At 28.8% G+C, this 17,211-nt stretch overlaps 1 protein-coding gene across 2 annotated transcripts; it reads left to right on the forward strand.

The window, feature by feature from the left end:
* Nucleotides 1–1,604: 1,604 nt before the first annotated feature.
* On the forward strand, nt 1,605–16,908 carry LOC111040100. 2 transcript variants are annotated; one of them, XM_022323859.1, is made up of 20 exons: nt 1,605–1,846; nt 2,212–2,452; nt 4,248–4,441; nt 4,516–4,676; nt 4,753–5,030; nt 5,132–5,262; nt 5,363–5,471; nt 5,551–5,748; nt 5,843–6,018; nt 6,287–6,409; nt 6,477–6,618; nt 6,681–6,932; nt 7,003–7,245; nt 7,696–7,810; nt 14,166–14,327; nt 14,408–14,502; nt 15,247–15,434; nt 15,497–15,768; nt 15,848–16,235; nt 16,818–16,908. In XM_022323859.1, exons 2-19 carry the CDS (start codon nt 2,219–2,221, stop codon nt 15,859–15,861), a joined length of 3,087 nt encoding a protein of 1,028 aa, XP_022179551.1. In that variant the 5' UTR covers nt 1,605–1,846; nt 2,212–2,218; the 3' UTR covers nt 15,862–16,235; nt 16,818–16,908. The 2 variants fall into 2 exon arrangements, with proteins under 2 accessions (XP_022179551.1, XP_022179559.1); XM_022323867.1 differs by lacking the exon at nt 1,605–1,846 and adding an exon at nt 2,023–2,133.
* The last annotated feature ends 303 nt before the right edge of the window (nt 16,909–17,211 follow it).

Consider the following 17,211-nt stretch of genomic DNA (forward strand, 5'->3'; position numbering starts at 1 on the left):
GCATGTTTTCTCCGCTTTTTATTGATAAATTATCTTAGGTACCTATACTTACTCGGGTTGTCCAAAGAGTGGGTGTAGTTACCTCGCATCACACACGTCTACAACAAAATAAATTACAAATTTCAATACCAAATAAGAAACGATAATGAAATAATGATAGACACTAGCTAAAATTAAAAAGGAAATAACCACTAATGGTACAAATGTACGATACAAGACAATGTTATATTAAGAGGATTTCGGGGAACTATAATTTGTTTTCTCTCTCTAACCTACACTCAACAGAGAAAGCTTCCGTTTATCTGAACCAATTTTGTGTTGTTAGCTTAAATATGACAGGGAATTGACCTGCTGTCAAACTTAAAGTTATGAATACTGAGTACTGCCTGTGTTTGTATTTATACGTTGCAGTAGCGTATATAGAAATTATTTTCAGTGTGGGCCAATTCACCACTAGTCATGCATAGCAGTATAGCACTGTATTATGACTTTAACTAGAAGTTTTTTAGGTAGTGGAGTGATGGTTATAATTAAAACATAAACAACTGATATAGAGATAGAGCAATTGTATTTTATAAATATGTATATATGATAATTGTATATATTTTATAAATTATACAACTATTGCGCCTAATTTGTAATGTTTCACATAGGAAGATGTTCTGATGTTCATTATTTGCATAGAAATAAATTTAAATACCTATCTCAAAAATGTGATGTACAAACATAGATAATATGCTCTGAACTTTAAGCCCAATTCACACTAATATTAAAGCAAACAACGCAAGACAGCTGAATGCAAAATATATGTTATGGACTATGGCGCTAAGTTGTGCGTAATTCAGAGAGTGGAAACAGGTATTGGGCAGACACCTTATAATCAATATTACGCGTTTTTAATGACAATTATAGATAGCTTACATTGACTACAGAGTACAGATAACAATATGTCTAGTCTACATCAGCAGCTGGGTGGTTGCAGTTGGTTGGTTGGGCTTTAATGATGTTGACAAAAAAAGATTCCTATCGATTTAAAAAAATCAATTTTACAAGCTTATTAGTTATCATAAATTGTATTTTGAAAATTATTACCCGTGTAAAAACGTATATACATACATGATTTCATTTGTTATAGAAATCTTTGAGAAGTGGGGGGAGGCTAAATGAGTAATTGAAAAACCCCCACTCAAATTGTTCTCGTGAAGGGAGCCTCCCGTTAAAAGTGGAACAATAGGCAAGACAAAAGGCAGCACGGGTAATTGAATAGGTATTTAATAATTCATAAAAAACATTAAAATGTATCCAACAGAATACATAATAATTAACAGCGAGTAACGGCTATTGGCCCAGTGGCCACCTCATCTATTTAAATCTATTGTAGGTACCTACGTGTTCACCGTTCACTTCACCATTCATCGTTCGGTGAATATAGTAATGTGTGTTCTGTAAATTGTAATTATTGCTTTTTTTAGTCGATTTTTTTCGACATTAACAGTTATGGAACAAGATACCGTGTTAACCAATAGACAATGGTAAAAAAAAGTGATAGCTCATGGAAGAAAAAAGTTTGTATTTTTTTTCCCCTTGCAAAGTCTCGTATTTAAAATAATATTATACTCTGCAAGGTAAAAGCAACTTGTCATTTCCCCGAAAGTTGCGACACGACGGTCAAATCTCCATAATTCTTTTCCCGAGCGGCGTCAATGGACCCGGCCCGGTGATGGACGCGAACCCGAACTACGATAAAATACGTCCGTCCGCCGTGATAACCGCAGTCGACGATCGTATGATAACCGAATCGCGAAAGACGACGTCCCTTTGAATTCTGTGCATCACACTTTCACACGTAAGTACTTACAATTTTTCCATCGACTTGCTCCGGTTCGACGTGTAATACGGTCCGCCGACTGTGTCTCGATCAGCCGCCGCCGCATTGCAGTTGCCTTAACGTAGACGTAGTGCCCAACAGTGTACGCCCTATTTTTCCTTTTATGTAATCCCACGGCAGCAGCTGTGTGTGTGTGCGCCAGTGAAAAAAATGTATGTGCCACACATCAGCTGGTAACATCTGTCGATAGACCATATTTCCTCTGAGTACTGCTCAAAATATTATCCTGGTCCAATACATGTTGGGTAATTTCTACGCATACCCAGGAGAAAATTGATCAGATTTGTACTAATGGAATTGTGTAATTTTTGGCTTGTGTTTAGTGGTGTGATGGCACAAGAAACTCGCACCGATGATGGCATGTACATAAAGCAAGAGACTTCTAGTGTGATACATAATGTGTGTTTTGTTTGTGGAAACTCTGGACACCCCGAGCAGTATTGGTTACGCGTGCGACCACCATCCGCCGGACCGTCTGATGGCACGCCACATTTTCCATTTTTGGAAATGCACGAACCTCCACAAGGTTATAGACAACCATTGAACGCCAAGCAAGATAGTGCGGTATGTAATTGTATGGGTTTTATTTAATACACAATGTTCATTAAAAAATAATTTGCTATTCATAGTAAACCACAGAATAGTATTACCTTCAAGAATATTATCCTAGTTAAAAATACCAACATCACGGATTTTTTTAATGAAATACTGTTATTTTAAAACATCTCATCTACTTATGCATCTAATAATTTCTCTCTCGACTCAGAAAGGTTAATCTACAAGTATATTATTAATGTTTGGCTTTTTGGTATCAACTAGACCTACATTCAAAATTTGACTTAATATTATGACTAAAGTGAATCTATTATCTAATCGTAAATGGCTTAAAATCAATTACAATACAATGGTTTTCAGTTGATTCAACTTATGTTTTCAAGTTTATAACCCATAGACAACATATTAAATTGTTAATTTAAATAATTTAAGTTATATTTACTTTTCCTTACACAGTTTTAATGGCAATGATCAAATGTACCATTTACAAGAAAATAATTTTATAAAAAATGTTAGTCTTAATTTATGTAATGCACCTACCTAACCTATTGTTTTAACATAGATACATACATACTTATATTTTTGGTATTAAAGTATTATTCATTATTTAATTAAAATATCTATACTCCGTTTCAAATTAGAATGCCCACTTTCTGCTCATTTCAACTGACTATTATGGCAGCTCCAAGATCTAATATCCCCTACCTTGCTTGAGGTGCAAAGCTAACATTTCTTGAAGACAGTAGTATAAACTTTTCTAATTTGTTATCGTAGCCAAGCATCACAGTGTGATTGGTAGGAGATGCACAGTACTGAAATAAGATTAGATAAGATAGTCTTTTTGAATATAGGCAAGGTAGGTACCCATCATACAATTAAAATTATAAAGATATGGAGGTCTATTATGATGGTAATGTTATATCCATATGAGTACTTCATAACAATAAGATAAAAATAATCAAAGTTGTACTCATTCAATTTATGTTATTAATTATTAAGACAAATTGGTTTTTTAAAACGTTTGTAGTTCATGAAGTATTATTGTTGTACAAAAAAATCTACGAGTATCTTGTGAAAAATATATTAACCAAATGTTGCTTTTCTCATTTTTGTTATCCTAACTACTACCGCCCCGAGACTACCAAGTCAATCATAGGTTTTTTAATTTTATTATGTTTACTTCTGAAATTACGTTAATTGAAAAACATACAAATATGGATCATAAAGTATTAACTACGTACTCTTATTTGTGATAAGTGATAACTTAATGTTGTTTTTATTATTAACACTAATGTAAAAAAAATTTAAATATTTTTGAAATTTGTGAATAGTATGAAAATAGAGTATTTATGTTCGTTATTTGCTTATGATGTAAACTGTGAACTCAATAAACTATCACATAAAATCCTCAAATTCATTGACTAAGTATAGCCGTATAGGAATAGAATTATGTATAAAAAGTATGTCAAATTTAAAAAAAAAAGTATTTTAAAATTGTATGATTCATTTATAATAAATGTGTTTAATTAAAGTCAATCAATTAGTTAATCATAAAATTAGTTGTTTTTTTTTTTGTAGTGTAATTTAAAGTAAGAATAATAATTATTAATAAATAACATTAAAAAAGACTAGTGGAATATATCTGTGGTATCACTATCAATAAAGTCTTAAAAGTATTTTTTATTTATTTAAATATACCTACTGAATAAAAAATACTTTTATATGTAACAATTTTATTTTAAGAACTGAATTTCTTGTCATTTAAACACTTTTATATTTTAATAATTTGGTAATTCTTATTTAGATAACAAGTTGTTACTTGTGTTATTCACTATTGATTGGTCAATGGGATCGATATGAAAGAGAAAATGTTCCAGCTAGGCAACGTGTCTACTGGTTAAAACGCTGTGATAATGGTCCATTTACTGGTGCTGATCTCTCAACACAAGGGGAATATGCATGCCAACTATTGGGACTCAGTGTTGACTACACTAATAGGTTAATAAAGTGCTATTATTAATTTATTATATCATATACATTTCTTTAACAATTTTGTGGATATCTTATTCTAGTCATAAAGATACAATCATGTCATCTGCAATGTCTCAAATTACTGGAGAGGATAGTCGAGGTGCTAGAATACCACTTACATCAATTTCTACATCATCTGATCACATAGCACAATTAAATGGTTCAAATCCAATTAATACAAATACACCTCATTCTAATCCAGGTAAATAAGTTTTTAATAAATATTAAATTCTAAAAATGAACCATTATTAATTTGTATTATCATCTTTTTTTAACAGGAAGTTATAGTAGTAGTAGTGGTACAGATATTTTGGATCTATCTATGCCTGACAAAAATTCTTCTACTGAAGTTTGCTATGTATGCGGAGAAGAATTCCGGCGAGGTTCCTTATCGCATGTGTCGGCTAAACCACCAGCTACTGTTAATCAAACTGAGCAACCATTTTTTCCTAGCCTTATGCTTCATCCTAGACCGCCTCGTTCTAGGCCAATGGATAGTACAGGGCGTGTACAAACATGTACTGCTTGTCATGCTCACCTATTAAATCAGTGGCAGGTATGGTACCTTAACGACTTTAATATATTAATTGTTTTAACTGAGTTCATAATGAAACATTTCAATTTCGTTTTTTCTATGGACATGTTGTATTTTTACAGGTCTATACATCAAAAGGCATTCCACACGGTGAAAGGAATTATATTTTACGTAAAAGATTAATTCCATCTATAGATACATCAACATTTATTTGTTTTACCTGTTCACTCGAATACCCTTCGTCATCTATGAGGTGAGATATTTACTATTAACAATAAGCAATAGTCTTATTGTTTTAATTTTAATTTTGATACATGAATATTTTAACTAAAATAATCTATGTTTGTTTAAAGGTCATTATATTGCTATCCAAATAATATCCGTGAACCTTATTATCCGTCATTGACAAAAATAAAAACTCCACCTGGTGCACTTCCTATATCTTCTCAAGGCACTGTTCAAGTATGCATTTATAGTGTTATTATTATAGTATAATGCTTTATTGAAGTTATTGCTAAAAATAAATTAAATTGTTCTATAGGTTTGTGCAGTTTGTTTTAAATCTGTACCTCAAAAACACCAAGTTACTATGTTAATGGATTTACCTGTTGTTCCATCACCTTCTCCATCTCTTCAATCAATTAAATCACCAGATATTCGTTTTCGGCCTTATGATATAACAAAACCAAATAAATCACAAACACCGACACCGTCTGAAGCACATCGTAGTACTCATGCGGTCAGTAGCTTATATTTTGTATTATTTATCTTACTAAGACCGTTCTATAAATTATAGTAAATAGTAAAAACACATGTTTTAATTCAATATACAGGTTAGTTCTGACGTATCTGGTAATGGAGGTCCAGTTCGTATCATGAGTGGTAATAACTTTCGTTGTTATGTATGCTATGAAATGCAACATCGTTCACAATTAGAATGGATATGTACAAATGCAGAAGGAATGAATTCCCATGCTATGCATTTTCCATGTCTTACGCAATTATCAAGGTAAATTTATTATTAATTTACAATCATAAACATCATCTAAAATTATATTTATATGAGTACAAATATACAAAGTAAAAATAATTAGATAATACATTAAATTTTAAAAAGTATGTTCTTTAAAATGTCAATATTACCAATAAGTATTTTTTTTCTAGTCTTCAAAAAAAAAAGAGTAAAAATCTTTCACAAAAATACTATTTATTAAAATAGTTTAGTATTATATCATAAAATAAATCATTTTTATCTTGTATTGTAAATTGTGATTTAGATCATCAGAAAATTATTGTGTTGAATCCCAAGGTAGAGTATTAGCCTGTTCTAAGTGTGTTCCACAGCTATCTGCCCAATGGAATTCTATGGAAGCCAACAGGGTCCCTTTAGAACATAGGAGGTATGATAAAAACTAAATAGTTATTTTTGTGATGTGTGTATTTAATTTTTATCTAAAACTATTTTAGGTATAACGTTCCTAGTTTGAATGTTAATGGTTATAATACTCAACAAATATCTAGTCGAAATGATGTTTCGTCCATTTATTGTTTCTTATGCAATCACCACTCAGACTTAACTTATGCCAGAGTTTTATACAGCCGTCCACAAGTAATTTTTCTTTTACATTTTTTAATAACTTATTATTGATTATTAATGTAACGTGGTTTTAGGGTCGAAATGCACCATATTTTCCATATCTTTTAAAACACGAAACTACACAAGGTGCAGAACAATTGCGTGAAGACGGATCTGCATTAGTGTGTACATTTTGTTACCATGCTTATGTTGCCCAATGGCGTGATTATGAATCAAGTTCCATACCTATTCCACAGCATGAAAGAAGTTATAACCATAAGGAATATGTTTGTTATGTTTGTACACAAAGAGCTGGACGTCGACAAATTCGATCACTAGCAGTTAATGTAATATTTGATTTATCTGTTATAATTATTTTGTTTATGGAATAAAAAGTAATTTACATTTTAACTTTAGGACTATCCTTTTCTACGCTATCATCGTCAAATCGACCAAGCATTATTATTAGAAAATGGAGAGTTTGCAGTTGTTTGTGTTGAATGTTATGAAACTATACATATACAAGCTATTGAATATGAACGATTTGGTATGCCATTAGATAAACAAAGTCTTCAAAATACGAATACAGTTAAAATGGTAAAGCAAGAAGACAATTATAGCCAACGAGTTCCACAAAATATGACAGTTGAAAAAGCACAGGTACAAACACTTAATAATTAACAGTATATAAGTTTAAAAAAGTAAAAATATAAGCAAATATTGATTAAAATGTCAAATATTCCATGTTCAAACATCATTTTTTTGTATGGTTACAGTTTTGTTAACAACTTAAAATAATGTTATACATTTTTGTTTGGAGTTTAAAAGATTATTTTTTATTATTACAGTACTGCAGTTCTAATTATGTGACCTAAATAAACTTAAAAGTTTAATGTTTTCTCTTTGATTTTATGAATACATTCTTTTATAATATTTCTATTGGCTGAAATGAAAATCAATTGTTTGATTAAAGTTGCTTGTCCTAAAGGCATAGTGAACTTTTTTTTTAATTGTATTAAAATTATAATTTTTATATTTAATCTATTGTTAAATATTGAAATAATCTGTGATGCCAATTATTATGTAACAATTTTTCATTATTTTTTTTAGGTTAATCAGACTAATAAAGTTCAACGAAAAAATGTTAAACAACAACAAACTACTGTTGACAATTCAAAACGATCAATGTTAAATTCTAACCAATACAACTCCAAAACAGATGCAGGTATGTCAGTAGTTATTAGTTACTATATTTTATTATTTTATACTAGCCGTATAACCTGAATTCACTTGGAAAAATATATGGGACTATATATAAATTATATGGGGCTATATCAGTGTATCTTGGTTTTAGTGTACCTCAGTTTATAAGGAAATTGTGTGAACGCTTTGTGAACTAATTTGACCAAGATAGGTATATAGTTCTCTGTATATTTTTGGATGTGGTTCAAGCTATACCCTAAACTTACCTGATATCTCAACCATACGCTAAATAAAATAAACCTGATATCTTTAAGAACAAAATGACATTTTTGTCAAAATAGTTAGAGTAGTTTTTGAGTCTATAAGCTACAAAAATACAAAAATCCTACAGTATATATAAACCGATGATAGATAATGTTTGAGAAAAAATACAAAATTCATTTGTCGGCCTAACCCACTCTAAGTAACCTATAGGAGTTGAAAAACAAATCTATAAGCACTCTAGAATCTCAAGGAAAATGTGTACAAAAATTAGTGCCAATTAGTTCTGTAGTTTCTAAATCTATAAACCCCATCCAAATGTATATAATATGTATGCATGAATTGTATTTAGATGAGAAAACCCTACTTGTTACATAGTTAAAACATTAAATATTTTATTTGATACATCTAGATTTAAATTAAGAGGTTTCTCTTGTTGAAAATTTTTTAACATTGAATTTTTGTTATACAATTTATAAATTAATTTTTTTATAATGGGTGTTGGGTTATGAATTTAGGGCACTTTGTCTCTATTAGACATTTAATAATACATTTTACATGTTATGTCATAGAAAAATTAGGTAAGAATAATTTTGTTCATTAGTTCAATATTTTTAAGAATAAAAAAATTAGATAATTAAGTTTTAAATTATGAATTTGAATAAGTTATGAATGGTTGGAACAACCATTTATAGTAGATATAAGAACAGTTAAAATGTCTTCTGACATAATAAATCAATTAATTGAGCTTACTTGTGATCCCGAACTTAAACAAATGTTTATTCATACTTTTTTGAAAATGTTTCATGCACACTTATGCACGGGAAATTACAAAAAAACTATAGCAGTTGACATGGGACGTGAACATTTTTTTTTTTAAATTGTGGGTTGCTAGTCAAAAAGGTCGAAGACCAGAGCTGTAATAGTCTTAAATATCTACAAGGGAGCTAGATTGTATTTTATTTGTAATTATGAACAAATATAAATGGTAAAATAAAAAGACAAAAGGTTTATAATATGATTAATTATTAATGTTACGGCTCGAAAGTTAGAACCATGGAAATATTTGAAATATGCAACTAAAATATTTCTTTTACATAATTTAAAGTTGTAACAATACAACATTTTTAGCAAAATATTTTATATCTTACTATAGTACCATTTTTTAAGTGTATCTTTTAAATCACAACATATATTTTTAAACTAATATTCTTAAGAAAAATATTATATTTTAATCTTTAAAAATCTAATTTTGAACAAGCAGTTAATTAGTTATAACTTATAACTTATAACTTATAACTTATAATTCATAAGTTTTTAGATTTTTGAAGAGCGTTGTGATGGATAAACATTTTTCTGAACCACTTCACTCTGCTCATTTAAATTTAAAATACTTACATTTTATAATTTATAAATTATTTATCTGAAATTCATATTTTATACATCGAAGAACTCTTAACAAAATTTTGAATTTAATATTTTTTATATATATATCAGTAAATTATTTGGGTTTGATATAAGCTGTATGAAAATGCTGTCTTTTTTAGTATTATACCCACATGAACTGGTTTGTTCATTATACAATAACCAGTTGACCACTGTCCAGTATTATATGGCCTTTAACCTTTAAAAAGTGAACTTATTCTATTATTCTTTTTCTGGAATATCCAGTTTTAAAAAGACCCCCTTTTATGTTGGATACCCATGGGTTGTGGTTTTCTATATCTAAAATATATTTTCAGGAGCCTAAATATTACTGATTATTTTTTAAGTTTGTACTGGTATTTTTAAAGAAATAGAATATTTATATATAATACGTATGTAATCTAAATTTGGTTTTTTAGAAGTGGTTATTTTAAAAAACTAATTTTATACATTTATAGAAGTATATATTATACTAGACAATAAATTCATAAATTATAATTATTAAAAAATACTTTTTTTTAACGTTGTGTTAGTTTACTCTGCTACCTATGGCAAAAGTGCTATCGTTAAATTCGTCGAAATTTTACATCATTTTCTTAGTTACCATAAACTCATATGTAATACTAAAATAGTAAACCAAGCTGTATTCAGAAACGTTTATTCATATTGATTTTCGCGAAATTCGTATTTTTAGCTTTACTTTAAAACAATAACACTTTTGAATAGCCCAATGAGTATTATAAATTTAAAAAAATACGCAGTGCAGAACTAATAATCATTAATCATCAATCTTCTTTAGAAATTATTGAATAGAAATTTAGAATTACCAAATACACGCAGTAGAGTTACCACTAACCAGAGTATAAGAGGATGACGGCCTTCCTTTAAATTTCAAAAAAATTTTAAAATAATTTCAGTGTTCCATAGACCGTAGACGTATTTACATAAGGCACAACCATGTATCATTGTAATTTCTATGAAGAGTGCTGCAAAAGACGAATGTGTTATGGTGCATGTTTTGGCATCCGCATACCAAACTTACGAGGGATCCTAAAGCCTCTCATATATAAAAAATAATCAGCCCTTGACCTGCAAAGAAAAACCATAGCTACACCAACGAATACATTAGTTATTTTGTTAATATTTTAATATCAATTATTATAAAATAATTTATATGATTATCAAATTGTATTTTCAGTTCATTAACATACAATTACTTATCTTAAAATACCATATTTTCTCTAAATAAATTTGTACAGACATAGAATTTATTTTAAAAAGAATTCTTATAATTTAGCTTTTGTATACCGTCCCCCTTTTCAGTTTGTTTTCAGATATCTGCTGTGTTTAAGGGTGCTTATTGGATATTCATCCCCTATATTGCTAACCAGTGTTGTTTTTTTATTCTCGTACGTTCGCTCCACTGTATTATTTTCATCGTTGTGTGCGTCCCGTATGCGTCGCCAGTCACCACTCGCCAGTTAACGCAGTATCCGCAACCCAACCACACGTGTAATGCTATCCATACAACTGTATAGTGAACTATAAAAAAAATCACATCCATATAAATATAATAGTGACTTAACATTGTTCTTTACCGCTGAACTACTGGAACGTTCGTTATTTTCATAAATAATTATCATTACGCTGAGCCATTTTTATTAACTATTTTGTATAATGCGTTTTAATCACGATACAAATAGTGTCCCTTCGGACCACTTTATTCACGATATAAACAATATTCCTATGGCTGGATACGGAGCGTCTGGTTCCGTGCCTCAATCTCCGAGTATTGTAAATAACATGATGTACTACCAAGGTATTTATCATCTAATTAAGTGACACAACTTGCATTGTGAACCGTATAAAAATACTTGACACTTAAATCATAATTTGTTACTCTCGTACATACAAAAAATAATCATTAATATCATTATTATTTAACATTTTTTTATTGTTCAATAAGTACTACAAGTTAGTCACCAAAGATTTAAAAAATATAAATGTATGTACGGAAGTTAATTGGGACCTCCGAGACTCCGAAATAGTTACGCGTTAGTGTATTGAAAATATTTCAAGTGCAAGGTAAAAATTACTGGTGCATTGAAAAATCTAATAGAGTACACTGTATTGTAACTCGTTTTAAGATCGATGATTTCGGTATTCGTAATTTAAAAATAATAATCTAATGAACCAAACATTTTCACCAATTATTAAGACACTACAAATACGAATCTTTTTTTCTTTTTTAAAAAATATAATTTTTTTAATTCAATGGGGAACTTATCGTTTTATTCGATTTTTATTACATTCCTGAAAGTTATTTAGATATGAGGTTTCTAGATGTTATTATTCTTTGTTTTATAAAATAAATATATGATATATATTTCATATTATACACATTAAGACATCACAATATGCTAAAATTAAGACGCTGTGTGTAAACAAACATTATACAATATTTGATTGAAAAAATCCTTTTGGTTATTGAAGTACTTTCCATATAAATATTATTCTAAGTTCTAACTTAATGAATCTAATAATTCGTACGTACCTTATGATTTATTAATATATTTATATAAAACATAGTATATAAGATTTTAAGTTTGAATAACGATGTTTTTTTACAAAAATAAATGGTGTTAAGCACAAAGGTTTGATATAAAAATAATAATAATATTAGAATAATTGGTGTTTAGAATCATTTTTAAATATCATAAATTAAGTTAAATTAAGTATAAAAATTATATTTTGTAAATAATTTAACTTTTGTTCAAAACTACGCACAAGCGAAGCCGGGTAATTTAACTAGTAATATATAATATTATAAATATGTGAATATTATATGGCGTTCTGAATTTCTGATGTGTGTTTTGTCAGGAAGTTGGCGGTCTCGTTTACACTTGTATTAAAGGGGGAGGTAAACTGTAAAGCCCAGATGTTACATTGCCAAACACACACAACCATATCGCCCTTTAAGTGATAATCGTTCTATTCGTCGTCCCTTCTATTTATAAAGAGGGTTCCCGAATTTATCGTGTGATATGACTCATCAGTGTATCATTCATGTATAGTGTATACTATCAAACATTTTTTTTTTTTTTTACTTTTATTAAAAAATAAAATCTCGATTATGAATTAGGCCTAGGAGCAACGAACATGATAACGTGTCTGGCCTTTGACGGGGTGGCCTAACCTGCGAACTTGAATTAACTGAAAACTAATATTTAAAAAAAAATTTGTGGGGAGTCCTGATTTTATATATTTAAGGAATTCCCCAAAAAAATACTCTTGGTCATATCTGCGAATATTTAGTTAAAAACACGCTTTCAGTCCCCTTTACATTTAACATTTTGTTTTACGTATTTGAGCTTTTTATATTTACATAGTATGTATTGGTGTATAAAAAAAAAATACATTTTTAATAATTGTTTATACATCGAAACATTTTCCTCCAAATTGAGATTTCAGTTAATTTTATATAATATTATATAAGCGAGCGTCTATGTAGATAATATTATGTAGGTACGTTCTTTATATAGGCTTAAAATTGGTGTACAAATTTCAATAAAATGTGTCAATAGATTCGTTGTGACCCGTGAAATGTCATAGACTACTTTTTATCCTGGAATTCAATAAATAAAGGGTGGCTCACACGGAGATTGTATGCTTAAAATATGAAAATTAATTGTTTAGTTATTTTTGGTTTCCATTAGTTACACGAAAAAAAACAGCTATTTTGTTTAATTATTTTAGCTTATTATTCTGCCCTTAACATTCGATTAATGCGAGGACGTACGTCGTCTTAAGTGCGTATTACTAAATACATAATAATCCCCTACATTCTACGGCGTTGTAGTTTCCAAAATCGCTTGTATTTATTACAAATACATATTTCACTCTTGATCAATTATCTAAAATGCATACAATTTTAGATTTTATAATTATTAACAAGTTATAAATTGCTGATTACAATCAATAAGACTATAATTACTGCAAAGTATGTCAACACAACCACCCGTATGTATACATACGCACATATATACTATATTATACTAAATATTTATTACTTATTAGTATCGTTTTTACTCTCCTCCTCCAAATCTATTCAATGAATTCGAATGGATTTTTCACTATTGGATAGCACAGTACTTTGGAAATGTTCAAATCATAGTTATAAAGACCCAACCTGAGCATTTTACCTTTGGCACTTAGTCGAAATTGTTGATATATTTATTATTTTCCAGCCGCCGTGACCTTTATCGCATTATATAGGTATAATATATTTTAAAGATTTATAAACCTGTAGGTTTTTCTCTTATTTATATTAGTTCTTTTTCTAATTTATTTAGCAGGTGGCTTTTATGAGTACAAATAAAATTATTACCTATTATTATACTATCAACTACTGATTTGGATGAGTTACTCTATTGTATGCTGTAATACATTTAAAAACAATTATTTATTAGGGACCTTCTTTCTAAACATTCTGAGGGAAATTCTTTTATTAGTTTTCTAAAATATATTGCATTATATTTGTTTTACTTTTGTTATTTCCTATTCATTTTAATGTAATTAATAAATCATACCACATGAAAATATCTTCTTTCAGTCAAAATAAATTGCATGTTCATTTTTATTTAAATTACCAAAAAAAATAACATTACAATTTTTAATATTGTTTTTTTTAGGTTTAGTTAAACCTCAACCAACAAGTTCAGGTTCAAAACGTAGTTTAATGCCAAATCTTATTGGACAAGCTCCACCGCCACCATCTCCTGGTGGTAGATCATTTGCTGCTGCTCTTAGAAATTTAGCTAAACAAGCCGGACCTCCTTCTACTCATTCCAATGGTAAAATATTAAATAATGAAGTGCTTTTATGTAAGTTAATAATATACAAACATGATTTCTTTTATATTTTTTTTAATTAGATAAAGAAGGAATTGAGTCCCAAGAGAAACACCAACAAGAATCTTTAAAAGGACGAATTGCACTTCCAGGCTGTAATAAATCACAACCAGATAATGTAAGTGTTGTAAAAAAAAACATTGAGCTATAACAGTTATAAGTATTAAGGGCGTCATCTTTTTATGCCTAAGTCAAACATTTTTTTTATTACCTGTATAATAATATATATTTTCATAATCGGTGAATTCTCCATTAATTATAAACTTGATAAAGGTGTAAAATAATTTAAAACTTTGGGTTTTATATGTATTAAAGAACTTTATATTGATGATATACAACTAAAAACTGTACATGCTATGAAAGTTCATACAATTTTTAATAATGTACTGCCCAATAATAATGAGTGTTCCAGTCACTAAAAATATCTTAAAATCAAATTTTAAAATATTATATCAACAACTTTCTTTAATTTTAAAAAGAAGAGGTTACTTAAATCTAAAAATTGAATATTTGGGAGCATAAAATAGAAATACATACTATGATACTAGTGTAAACAGAAAAATTGATTTTGATGGGAAAGTGAAACACGCTTCAAAAATAATATTTTTCTCTTAGCTGTTACCATGGGTAAAATTGTTTCTATACATTGTCAGTATTTACAATTTATAGACTATTACTTTTATGAGATTAGAAATTGCAAAAGGAGATATGTAAAAATATATTTAGATTGAAAATACAGTCTTAATATTTTTAGTTGAAAGCCTATATTGGTAGGATTTATCATGTAGAAAAAATAAATTAAAGAATCAACTATTATAAAAAAAATTAAAAACAATTATTAATTATATATTTTTATCACAAGGAATCAAAATCAACTGGTCTAAATACTGAGCCTCGTAGTGGTTTTCAACCTTATAAGCCTGATGAACAAAGAACAATGGTGCCTACATCAGCATCTGCTCCTCCTCCCCATTTTGCCGTTGACCCTGCCACATACTCACCTTACCATCCTGCAAATATTTATTCTCCGCATTTTCAACATGCTTTTCGGTAAGTTATTATTTGTATCAAATAAGTTATCCTTATTAATTTATTTATATGTGTTATTTTAGGATTGAAGAACAAATGTATCTTGAAAGATGTGGAGTACCTTTGTTTCCTACTTCTCCGTATCATCCTCATAATAGTCCTCATCCTTCAGCTCTATATGGACTTCATCATTTACAGTCACCATTAGTCATGTCCCCAAATATCATAGATAGAATGAAAATGGAAGAAGACAGGCTACAAAGAGATAGAGATATGCAAGAACGAGAAAAAAGAGATAAGGCAAAGCAACAACAGCGAGTTAAAAATGTTCACACTATGGCAGCCGACCTTTCAGGTATAAATTCAATTTGACTAAAAATTGTGCTATACATTTTAGTACTTGATTTTACAAAATTACTATTTGTTCTATCTAGGAAGGCGTCATTAATGTCCATAATTAGTCATACAACTAAACCTCAATTTGTATGTCTTTCGTGTACATCATAATGCCAAATTCATCAAAAATAACAAAGTTACAGTTACCAAAATCAAACCACCAATGTAATCAAGTGATACTCAGTCATAATACCAACAAATCAACAAGCTTCGAAACTGTTAAATTATGTTTCTTACTCCTGAAGTCCAAACTTCTAATTCTTCTAAGTGTTATGTGACAAATATTACAACATATTTCAAATTCAACAAGTCCTGAATTAAAATTTGACAATAATCTATAATCAACAGCAGTGGGATATTAACACAACATAATACTTCTTTTTCTCAATATGCCAAGAACGACACCTATAAATCAACAGGCACAAGGTATTTGTCATTTAATTATGAGATAAATTTAGTTAGTTTGCAGTTAAATTCTTGTTTCCTGTCTAATTCTGACAGTTTCATTTTATTAGATGACAGAGTATATATATATCATTAAATTTTTATTTTATTGAAAGAAAATCTAACCAGAAACACTAATTTAATGTCTTAGAAATAATAGTTTGTTATAAATTTAATAAAATTGTTTTAAGACCATTTTTGTAATAATTAAAAAATAACCGTTTGAAATTTCACTGTAATGTAATCCTCACCAGTGTACTGAGATATATCAAATTCTATTACCCTATAGGACAATGATGTATTTTATAATTCTAGAAATAGACAAAAATGGCCCATAAAACCAAAAAAAATTATATCAGAAAAGTATTTCACCTGAAACACATTTTTAAGTTGAGAAACATCGGTGATTTGTCCTAGCCGGGCATTCCAAAAATAATTGATTTCTATTAATACCCCTTTTTTTCAATTCTTTCCTATTTGTTTCGCTACTTTTAATTTAAATAAATTTATATATGTCATAAATTAATTAATAAATTCTAAATATTTTTATTCTTAACATTTCAGATTGTTAGCTGAATAATCGTATGGTCTTTGCAGTTGGCAGAGAAAATCAAGAAAAAATGTATGGTGTTAAACAACTAAAAATACTGAATATGAAAAAAATGGTTTACTAATAGGAACAAATTATTCTCTCAGAAACTTCAACTTTTTGTAAAGTATTATTATAATACTTAAAACATACAGTTCAAGTAATCTTTTCAATCACGTCACATATTCCACCGAATATTCCCAATTGCTCAAAAAGAACCCTTTGTTTTTTCTATGTATTTGGCATTTGAGCAAATCGAATGACACAATCACATCACCCCTATTGATTATATTATGTTTTACCATTTTTTTTTTTTATAATTTAGAGAATTTTTTTTTTGATACTAATTATAGTAGGTATCTACAAATT

The sequence above is a fragment of the Myzus persicae genome, unplaced genomic scaffold, assembly GCF_001856785.1.
Source record: "Myzus persicae strain clone G006 unplaced genomic scaffold, MPER_G0061.0, whole genome shotgun sequence".
In the NCBI taxonomy this organism is placed as follows: domain Eukaryota; kingdom Metazoa; phylum Arthropoda; class Insecta; order Hemiptera; family Aphididae; genus Myzus; species Myzus persicae.